Source organism: Puma concolor, chromosome E3, assembly GCF_028749965.1.
Source record: "Puma concolor isolate L17-30 chromosome E3, mPumCon1.1.hap2, whole genome shotgun sequence".
NCBI classification, from domain to species: Eukaryota; Metazoa; Chordata; class Mammalia; order Carnivora; family Felidae; genus Puma; species Puma concolor.
In genome coordinates, this window is record NC_141682.1 from 40,607,817 (window position 1) to 40,618,319 (window position 10,503).

The window sequence follows — 10,503 nt, forward strand, 5'->3', positions numbered from 1 at the left end:
GTCCCCAAGGCAGTGGTGTGCACGAGCAGAAAAAAACCACACCTTTGGGACCACGTCTGATTTTGAATCCAAGCTGCTCCGACTTCTAGTCCTGTGGTTCAGGTTCCTTAACCTGAGACTGAGTTTTTTCACTGGACAGATGCCTGTTACTCAACTTTGCTGAGCCATTGGGGAGGTTTGATGAGCTACCTAGGTATTGGACGCAGCCAGGGCCTCTACAGACTGGAGTCTCTCCTGCTTTATGTTCAGGAAGGATGCATCCTCCCCGTCTGACCTGAGCTTACCTAAGTGATGAAATTGGCATACCCCCTCCACCCCCAACCCCCAGATCAGGCCAAACTCTTGTCCCAAAGCATCTCTGGGTCTCTGTCTGATTGCCTCGCCATGATGGGTCCAGCCCCCAGAGCTGGCAGGGAGAAAGTGAAGCCGTGTGTGGGGGCCGGGGAGCCCACTAGATAATAGGGTTCCTTGGGGTTCAGGGGCTTGGTCAGCAGTTGAGGATCCCTGTGCAGGGTAGGGAGTGGAGTCTGGTCCATGGGGAGGGCTTGGTCACAGACGGTTCAGCGTCAGAACCCCTGAGCCTGGCCCACTTCCCAGCAGGTCTGCGTAGAGAACCTGAAGTGGGAGCCCAGCTGGGCAGCCTGGTCACCAGGTGGGGAAAGGGCAGCTGCTGCTGACAGTGACCCAACCAAGAGAGACCAGGGATTGCTCTGGATAGAGACCACTTCCCCTGTTAGGTCTTTGATGGACAGGGCCAAGCATCCCAGGAAGGGGCAGCTGTGTGCACGGGGGCCAGGGAACACAGGGACATGTGTGACCTGAGAGAAAGTCTGAGTCCTGAAGGTTCAGATGGGAGGCTCACCTCTGGCCAGGCCCTGCAGCTGGCGGAGGACGAGGACGCCATGCAGATGCGTCTGTGTGTGCAGAGCCTCACTTGCAGCCAGGCCAGAGAGACTGCGAGCACCCACAAGGAGAGGGTAGGGGGAGGCAGAACCTTCGTGTTCTTCGGGAGGGGAGGGACAGGAGGACGCTGGGACCTCCCCTGGGAAACCAAAGGAGAAGAGGAGGGAGCAGCATGAAGACAGGGTGATGGGGCACCTGAAGTGACAGGCACCCTCCAGCACAAATGCGGGGGGGGGGGGGGTTGGTGGAGGGGCTGATGAGATCACAGGAGACTTGGGAAGGATTGAGCCAGAGGGGCTGCTGGCCTCTCTCCCTTCACCTTTGGCAGCAGCAGGGAGTCTGCGGGTCCCCTCTGCCCCACAGAACAGGTGCCACGGTACCTCACCTCAACTTCCCGATAAAAAAACGCGCCCCTCAACAGCAGATAGGTGCGCGAATAAGGGAGCTGACAGCACATCCTGCTCCAGAATGAGTGACATTTGGAATTGGCACCTTCCCCACCACCCCCTTCAACATCCCTTCTGGTCATCAGCGTCCAACTCAGCCTGGGATGAGCAGAGCCCTGGCAAGAGAGTAGAGGCTGCAATAGAACCTTCTGGGTGACTAGCTGGCCACAGTGGGGAGACGTGCCCAGGCCCAACATGCAGGTTCCACAGAGCCTGAGACAAGCTTCCAGGGAGCCCCTGGCTGAGTGCGCTTCAAGACTCCTGGCAAGAGGGAAGAAGGGAAATCAGGGAGCAGGCTCCCCTCCAGCTCCGGGCCAGCCTGTGCAGGCTTTGTCTGCAGCCCAGCTTCCTCCTGAGTCGGGCGAGGGGCTGCAGAACATCTGGTGGTTTCTGGTGTGGGTGGAAAGAGGCCCCCAGGGCTCAGCCTGCTGCCAGTGTTCATCCCTGTTAGCAAGCCGGGAGTTGCGGGCCCAGAGGGCGGCGGTACCACCAGCTCCCTGGGGAGGAGGCTGCAGGCAGCCCCACCTCTTCCCTGCAATGACCCCCCCCCCCCCCCACCGCCTGCACGAATTCTCTTCTGGCCCCTAGGATGGCCCTGGCAGATGGCCTGATGAGAGTTAAGCCCAGTCCCCAGTGCAGGCTCATGGCTCCGGAGAGCTGGCCGACCTGTCCCTACCCTGTCACACCTTCTCAGCTGGTCCTGCCCCATTCTGGCAGGCACCTTAGAAGAAGCTCCGCCTCCCTGCCCCCCCCCCCCCCCCCCCGCATCTTCTCAGGCCACTACAGTCCTCCCATCCCCACCGCACGGTCCCCCGCCCCCCATCGGAGTGACAGCTGCTGGCTTTGGGGCAGGCGGGGAACCCATCTGGGGGAGAAGGGGCCCAGGGGGCCAGACGTCCCAGGCCTCAGGGGGCTGGGGTCTTTCCCTTAAAAGGCCAACTGATCTAACACTCCCGGCCTAGCCCAGGACCTACTGTCCCCTCCAGACCTTTGCAAGCCACAACTCGTTCACACATAGCACAAACATTTATTGAGCGTCTATTATGCCGAGAGGGGCTTCCAACCCAGCAGTGAGGACAGACAGCAGGGGGAGGGGCGTACGGCACGCTGCGCCTCGACCCGGGAGGGCGGCCCCCGCCAAGTCCGTGGCCTTCTTGCACCCTGCATCCCCGGCAGGGCCCCCGTGCCACGCAGGCTCTCTCTGTGGTCGCCACCCGCTCTGCACGCCAAGCAGAACACTGAAAAGCAACATTGGGAGGAGGGGGGAGAGGCGAGAGGGGAGAGCACAGGGAAATGTCTCGTAGCCCGCACGCCCTTGGCCTCCTAAGGGCTCGGGAAGAAACGGTCGAGGGAGGGGGCCTCCGCGACCCGCCACCCGCGCGCTGCGCTGCGCGCGCCCAGCCGTGGCGAGGTCCGGAGGGAGGAGGCTCCCGGCTCGCGGTGACTTCGCTGGGGAGGGGGCCGCCCGCGCGGGCTCAGGACGTCCCCGGCTCCCGCTGCCCCGCGCGCCCGGCCCGCCGCCGCCGCCGAGCGTGCCAGCACAGGAAGGCGGCGGCCAGGAGCCCGAGGCCCGCGCCCAGCGCGGCCAGCGCCACGCCCTGCTCCGGGTCCAGGCGAGGTCCGCGCAGCGAGAAGGTGATGGCTGTGGCAGCGGCGCCGGTCACCAGGGCCACAACGCCGAACGGCAGGACGCAGCGCGGCCAGGAGCCCCCCACGCCGCCGGTGGCCAAAAGCAGCGCTCGCAGGGCCCCGGGGGGTTCGGGGGACGCGAGGGGCTCGGCAGGGGCCGCGGGTGGGGGCTCGGGTGCGCTCATGCCGCCGACGCGGGGGCCGCGTTCAGGGTGGGTGTGGGAACCCGCGCAGACCCCACTCCCGTCCTCGACCGCCACGTCAGTGCGGATTGGCCCGGGATGCGGTGACGCCACCGGGACGCCGAGGAGAGGAGTTCGCTGCCGCCTCCTGGCTTGGCGTTGAATCTGGGTGGGCGGGTGCAATCTAGAGGGGGCGCCTACCCAGACCTTTGCTCTCATCCTTCCAGACGCTACGGGGGTCACCTCCCTGCCCAAGTGCGGGCAGGACAGCCCTCCACAAAGACATCACCAGGACTGGTCCTGATAGGTGGGTCATCGAGTCCACAACCTTTGGGCACCCATCTGGGCCTGGCCAGGGATCGAGGTGGACTGCACCCCTGCCCTCATGGGGCAAAGGTCCAGTAGGGAAGGTGCATAATAAACCAAGTGAACTGGTGGATTAAATAATTTTGGTGGAGGCCACTGGTTATGGAAACTAATTTTCGGGTGGCCAGTGACAGGGTGGTGGTGGGACTCACCCTGGATATGAAGGGTTCCTCAAGATCAGAGTAACTGGGCATGAGATCTGGAGACAGTGATGACAGTGGTCAGGAGAGGGGAGTGGCTGTCCCCAGGCTCCCTATCTCTTGGCTTCCCTTCTCTGTTCCTGCCCTGGGCAGTGGACATTGCTATTCCAGTCCCTAGAGGCCCCTCAGTACAATGAGGAGTGGTTTAGGTTTCCTACATTGGTCTGTCATCTGGTTCCCAGCAGGCCACAAAACCTGGGATTCCATGTTCAAGATTTCTGGCCTGTGGGACTGTGGGGGCTTTTATAAGAAGGACTTCCTGCTGCGGCCCAGAGCTATCTCGAGGCTGCTTCAACATCACTCCGTCCTTCCCCCATACCTACTACCCCTCATCGGCTCTCAGGAAACCAGGGCTTCTCCAGGGGTTTCTTGGGTCTGGATCCCCCTGGGGCAGAGGCTGGTTTTATTCCCTAATTGCTCATCGCTGTCCACACAAAGGGCCAACGCCCCAGCTCTGAGGATCGTGCTCTGCACAGGTGATCAGTAATGGTTTTTGTTTAATATAATGCTTATTTTTGAGAGACAGAAAAGATGAGCGGGGGAGGTGCAGAGAGGGGGACAGAGGCTCTGAAGCCGGCTCCATGCTGACAGCAGAGAGCCGGATACTGGCCTTGAACTCACAAATGATGAGATTGTGACCTGAACCAAAGTCAGATGCTCAACCGACTGACCCACCCAGGCACCCTCAGTAGAGGCTTAAAGAACACCAGACTCCCAGGCCTCACCAGGGCCCAGCACTGTGTAATCTGTCCTCACCCCCAACCCAGCGGTAATAACCACTGCTGTGGGTGCGCGGGCTCCTTGGGAGCATCCGGGGGTCATCTGAAACTGGCCCCCACGTGCAGAGGGCAGGGAGAGACTGAAGAAGGAGGCAGGCCACTCCAGCCGGGCGGGTGGCGGGGTCAACAAGCAAACGGGCCTCACCTACAAGATGTGTCCTGGGCTGCGGCACCCGCCCGCCAGAGCTTAAAGGCTGATGTCGCGGGAGGCCCTCAGCGGGCTCAGCCGTGTACCCCGTGCAGGTGTTTAAAGTATCACATCACTACCTCAAGGCTGTGTCCTCGGAGCAGCCCCTGGGAGTGATGAGGCAAGTGGAACCCACATTCCGAGGACAGGGGAGGGGGCGAGGAGCCTCCCGCCGCCCAGATCCAGCTCACGGGTCAACGGGTGGTCACGTCTCTTCAATTACCTCTCCCAACAACTAACCCCAGAATGACAGTGAGGACAACACTGGGCCCTTGAGAATCTTGCTAAAAGTCCCACAGCAGCAATTAAGAGTAAGCCCAACCCTGTGACTGGTTTAAACCCAGAGGTCGTGACCTTGACCTGTAAGTTGTTTTTTGTTCCACAAAGCAAGGATTCCTTCAGCAGGGGAGGCAGGGGGGAGGGTGCCCACGCTGGCCACAGCAACAGCTGTGGGGTTGGTGAGCACAGATGCCACGCGGTGCCCACCCACTCTGGTATAGGCTTGTGGCTTTTGTGTTTTCCCATGAGCCCAGTACAGTCTAGGGGATTGGAGGGAGGGGTTTCAGGTGTGCTGGGGCCAATGCTGGCAGAAGTCCCCAGTCCTGCTCGCCTTCAGTGGCCTTTCCCTCCCTTCAGTACGTGTTCTCAGTGAATACACCTGATGCGTCTTGGTGAGCAAAAACACGCATCAAGTCCCATCTTAGTGTGATTTCAATATACGTACTTGCTAAAGTAGTGTTAATGTCACACAAGTGGCTTATAGATCTAAAGCGAGAAGAAACAGAAGTACTACAAAAAGCCCCAGAAAGGCCTCCGGTCTCAGCCTGGGGAAGGCGAAGCCAAGCAGAGGTCTGACTACCCGCTTTAGCTGCTGTGAGAAGGGCCCTGGGTTCCTCAGGAAGAGCCAGGGGACTGTCCTCAACCCACCTGGGAAAGCTGGTTTACCAGGGTGGGTACACCATCTCTGCATCGGAAATCCTCTCAGTCCCTGTTAACTAGTGGGGGGCAGGGAGTGGTCTCCCAAGAGTCTCAGTGTCCGAACAAGGTCACCCTCATGCCAGGGTCCCGAGGCCTGGGAACGGGGCTCGGGGGTGGCAGCTGGCCACGGGAAAGGTTCAGTCGGCAGGTTCATCTCGAAGGACGGTGAGGAAGCGCTCCCCTCCCTCGCAAAGCAGGCTGTGCACAGCTCGGCAAAGCGCTAGCCAGTGTGGCCCCTGTGTGCCCACCAGGGGGAGGAGTTCCGCCATCAGGACCTGAGGGGTAATGAAGAGTTAAGATCTCAGGAGGGCCCGGGCCCGGGCCCTGTCCGGGGAGGGCTCACAGAAGGCCCTGAATTGAGGCAATTCCAGGGCGGGCTTCAGGCATGTGTTCCAGCCCCTCCCACCTTCTAAAGCTCTGCCCCTGGGCCAATGCTGTGTCAGCATGCACACAAGCCCAGAAGCCCCATCTTCAGATGGACCGAAGCCCACGGCTCCCCCGTCGCCCAGTCTCCACGCCCCTACTCCGGAAGTACCTTTTCCAGGTGGATCTGCTGGTCCAGCATGGCCACCCGCAGCCTCAGGGCCTCTAGAGTCTGCAACTCCTGGGTGCTGGAGTAGAGAAGAAGCTGGGGGCTCCAGATAGGGTCTGTTCCTCCTCCGCAGGGCAGTGAGGCTCCGGGGCGTCTCCCCACAGGCCACGGCCCCAGCTGCTGTCCCACCACTGCTGTGAAGGCAGGGGGAGGTGGACTCGTGGGGTGGCAGCCAGGGACCTCCTCCCCATCTGCCTTTGGTGGGGGCAGTGCAAAGTCAAAGGTTTGCCTCCTAGACGAAGCCTCGTTATCTGTAAAAAATCATCTCTAGTGACATGAAGCAAGCCAGGGGCCGGTATGTCTCTGCTTCTCACACGCCACCCTCAGTGACTAGGAAAATAAGCCGACTGTTCGCAGAGCCAGGGCCCGTCAGGGGAGGGGCGGGGGGGGGGCAGTTCTGGCTGGTCTCGTGGGACAGTTCGGGGGGGGGGGGGGGCTCCAGAAAGGACCTGCCCTGAGTGTCCTTGCTCCTGAGCAGCTGTTAATGCTGCGTTTTGGCTCCAGGACTTCGACCACTGACAAGACTTCAGCACATACTGAAGAGTGTGTGTGTCGGTGGGGAGGGGGTCTCACCTGCACGCAGCTCCTGCAGCCTGTGGAGACACTGCTCCGTGATGGCCTGCAGCCCCTCCAGGGTAAGCAGGCAGCGGTACTCCTGCATGCAGTCAGCAGGGTCTATGCAAAAGTCAAGGGAGAGCATAGGTCAGGTCCACGCCAGTCCCAAGCCCTCCCCGGCCCAAGACACGCAGCAGGGCCCACTGACCTGCTGAGAGCACTTCCTCCATTCGCCGTCTCAGCAGCGAACAGGCCGTCTGCAGGAGCCCCACCTCGGCCTCCACTGCTGCAGCACTGAGCCCAGAGCCGGGCCCGCCGGACTGGACACAGGTCAGGGAAACTGCTCTGTGGCCAGGTTCCCCCCTTCCCCTCCCACCAAGGACAGGGCCCCAGAATGGCTCTGGCCCTTCCTGGAGTGGCTCCTGAAACTCACCAGGCTCAGAGCCAGGACCACCCCCCACCCCCACCGTGGAGGGTCCCACAAGCCCGGCAAGAATACAGTCATCTGCATTTTCTGGAGGAACTGGGTTTTGGCGGTGGCAGCGGCATCCACGGAGTCACTGGTCTGTGTAGAGCTGAGCTGGGCCCACAGGCTGGGATGGACACACAGGCACCCGGGAACCAGAGAGGGATGCAGTTATGCCATCCAGCTGGGCCTCAGGAGGCAGGGAAGGGCCAGGGAGGGGCCCCAGGTAGGGGTGTCTGGCTCTGCTGAAAGCCAGGAGGGACCTCTGGAGGCCTTGGAAAACTGAGAGGACACTGTCCACGAAGAGACGACAGAGCCAACGTACTCTGGGAAATACCCAGAGACAGTTCAAGGACAAAGGGGAGAGGGGCTGGCAGCGACTGGTACCGGAGCCTCCCTGGGACAGTGGTAAAGAACTCGGGGTGCAGGCACAGCACACACTTGAAAGGCACTGCCGTGTTTAACCCTCACAACACCTCTCTGAAGCTGATACCATCATTCTCTGCTCCACAGAGAAGACAAATGGGGACCCGGGGTCTCTTAGCTTCAAAGCCTGCAGTCTAAGGTCATGAGGGCAGTCCTAGCTGATCTCGGAAAGTGTCCCACCCAGCCAACAAAGCAGAGGGGCCTGCTGGAAAAGTCTTACCGAGGAGGCCCTGCACTGCTGGGAAGCCTAGGCCTCCCCGCTGTCCACACTTCCCTGGTCTCCCCTACCAGCCCCACCCAGCTGACACTCAGCCTTACCGGGAGTTCCGGGAAGCCGCTTTCCTGTAGGCCATGGGTAGCCGCAGCAGGATCCTGTCAGGGAAGCCAGTGCTCAGAGAAGCCGCACTCTGGGGGCTGCCCCCCTCAAGCCCCGAACAGGGCTTCCAGAGTGGCTGTGGGAGCCAGCAGTCCACGTCTGCCCTGGCAGAGAGAAGAGAGGGAACCAGGAGCAGAGCCCATTTGGAGCCCCTGGGCTATATGGATGAGAGAACAGGTTACTGGACAGGCCCTAGTGATGTTGCATTCTGCCAGCTTTGGGGCATGGGTCTCATGGGATGGCACTCTGGAGGCTCCCCTGGCCCGCATCGGGCTCAATGCCCTGTCCTCCCTGTCACCCCACATCCCAGACTCCTGCTGCTGGCCAGGGTCTGATCTAGAAGAGACAACAGTTCCTCCAGGAAGAGTCTGGGAAACCTACCCCTTCTCCTTCAGTGTGAAAGCTTCTGGGGCTTGAAGAGCAGCCGATGGGGGTATCTGTTGGTCCCTGGGGCCTGGTCCAGGCTTGATGGCTCGGGATCCTCTCCCCACACGGGTGCGATCCCGCACTGACAGGAGCCTGCACTCAGGGAGGCCCCTAGCAGGCACCACAGTCTGCTGGATGCCCCTGGGGGGTTTTGTCTCTGAGACTCGACAGCTAGCCTGGCCGGAGGCCTGGGACGGGGCAGAGGCTGTGGTGGCAGAAGGGGCAGCGGACCCAGACTTCAGGCTGAGGGCCTTGTGTCTCTCTCCAGTCTTAGAGATGCCTTTTCTCACCCGTACAGCCTTCTCCAGTGCCTGGGTCAGAAGCTCCAGCTCCTTGAGGTCTTGAGGGCTGGGTGTGGATTCTGCAAAAACCAAAGACCCATGCGTGCAGTGGTCACTCACCACTGCTTGTCCGGAAAACAGAGCAGGAGTGGCACCAGGAGAAGGTGGGTGCTGGAAGTTTACCCGGAGACGGAGCCTCTCCACTGGTTTCTGGCGCTGGGGTTGGCTGCGGAGCCGGGGTCTCGGCTGGTTCCCTGCGAAGTTTCACAGTACAGTCGTGGCACGGCCAAGAGGCAGGGTTCAGGCGCAAGGGACCCCAAAGGGGCCGCCTGGCTTTGCGGCGGTCCCCCAGTCCGGGGGCTCCGAGGGGGGTTCCCAGGACCCGAGGGAGGCCTGGCCGGGCGGTCTCGGGGTCCGCGTACCAGGTCCGCAGCAGCCGGCGGGAGACGCGCAGGCTCCGCTCCAGCTGCCTCTGTCGCTCAGCGCAGGCGTCCAGGGCGTCCCGCAGCTCGGCCACCAGCCTGGGAGGGGCGCACCGGCGGCTTAGCACCCCGGCCGGCCTCGCGCCGCGCCCCCTCCCGCCCCGCTCCCTCCCTGCGCGCGGGTCTCACCGGCGCGAGCAGTCCGCGGGCAGCATGAAGGCGACAGCGGCTCCTCCGGATTTGCCGCCTCCAGGAAGTCCGGGCCTTTCCGGGCTAGAAGACCGCCCCCTTCCGGCCGGACTACCCAATCCCAAGCCCAGAGCGCAAGCCCCGCCCCCGCCGCGCGCGCAGCCATTCCCATTCGGAGCAGGGTCCCGGGGCAGCAGAGGGTCCTCACGTGATGCGCAGACTTGTGGTTTGAATGGGTAGACAGACTGTGGCACCTGTGGTCACTTACGGTAGACTTTGTCCTTATTGAAGGTGCTCTAAAGCGGGGCCGAGCTGCCTTGCGGACCCCAGGCCACCTAGCACAGGGCAGGGGACGTCGAGTGACCCAGTTTACTGGGGTAACAGTCGCTAGAGGTGAGAATAACGCGTGTTAGGGGCAGAGCTAGGGAGGAGGCAGTGTTCACTTTTGGACATGCTGGTGATATGATGACATTCGGAGGTGGCATCAGGTAGGTACCTGAGCATAGGCTCCGGAAAGTCCAGGAGAGCTGGGATTGTGGCCCGTGAACAGCAGGTCTGGGCAAGAAGGTCCAGTGTGGGGCAGGTGTGTTTAGACAGGGACAGGTGAAGGATGGGTGGTGCAAGGGGAGCTAGAATCCAGAGGGATGGAGGAGTGGAGCTTCAGATGTCATAGAAGCAACGGGAAGCAGTTCCAGGATGGAGGACCCTCAGTGACTCAGGATAGCTGGGGTGTGTGTCTATGTGGACAGATGCTAGCTGGGAGGAGGCGGGGATACATGCTAGCTGGGGTGTGTGTGTGGGGATAGATGCTAGCTGGGGGGGATAGATGCTAGCTGGGAGGAGGGGGAGTAGATGCTAGGTGGGAGGAGGGGGAATAGATGCTAGGTGGGAGGAGGGAGAGTAGATGCTAGGTGGGAGGAGGGGGAATAGATGCTAGGTGGACTGGGGGGCAAGATGCTAGCTGGGAGGAGGGAGGATAGATGCTAGCTGGGGTGTGTGTGTCAGGAGATAGATGCTAGCTGGGGGGGATAGATGCTAGGTGGGAGGAGGGGGGGGTAGATGCTAGTTGGGGTGTGTGTGAATGGGGAGATAGATGCTAG

The 10,503-nt window shown here is 61.5% G+C and overlaps 1 protein-coding gene across 4 annotated transcripts; it reads right to left on the minus strand.

The window, feature by feature from the left end:
* Window positions 1-2,356: 2,356 nt before the first annotated feature.
* TEDC2 (tubulin epsilon and delta complex 2) lies at window positions 2,357-9,492 on the minus strand. 4 transcript variants are annotated; one of them, XM_086691508.1, is made up of 10 exons: window positions 9,404-9,492; window positions 9,215-9,313; window positions 8,976-9,046; window positions 8,467-8,872; window positions 8,028-8,189; window positions 7,317-7,410; window positions 7,026-7,137; window positions 6,836-6,937; window positions 6,206-6,393; window positions 2,357-5,945 (listed from the first exon to the last, which is right to left on the minus strand). In XM_086691508.1, exons 1-10 carry the CDS (start codon window positions 9,427-9,429, stop codon window positions 5,808-5,810), a joined length of 1,398 nt encoding a protein of 465 aa, XP_086547634.1. In that variant the 5' UTR covers window positions 9,430-9,492; the 3' UTR covers window positions 2,357-5,807. The 4 variants fall into 4 exon arrangements, with proteins under 4 accessions (XP_086547634.1, XP_086547632.1, XP_025772685.1 ...); XM_086691506.1 differs by having other exon boundaries at window positions 6,206-6,396; XM_025916900.2 differs by having other exon boundaries at window positions 6,206-6,396; window positions 8,028-8,081; window positions 9,404-9,491.
* Window positions 9,493-10,503: the final 1,011 nt, after the last annotated feature.

Bases quoted from the DNA above. Each gene is read 5' to 3' on its own strand.
- TEDC2 (XM_086691506.1), bottom strand. From the start codon at position 9,429: ATGCTGCCCGCGGACTGCTCGCGCCG. The intron at 6,938-7,025 runs GTCAGTGGGCCC...ACTTTTGCATAG, and splicing joins GGAGGAAGTGCTCTCAGCAG to ACCCTGCTGACTGCATGCAG. The intron at 5,946-6,205 runs GTACTTCCGGAG...ATTACCCCTCAG, and splicing joins AGCAGATCCACCTGGAAAAG to GTCCTGATGGCGGAACTCCT.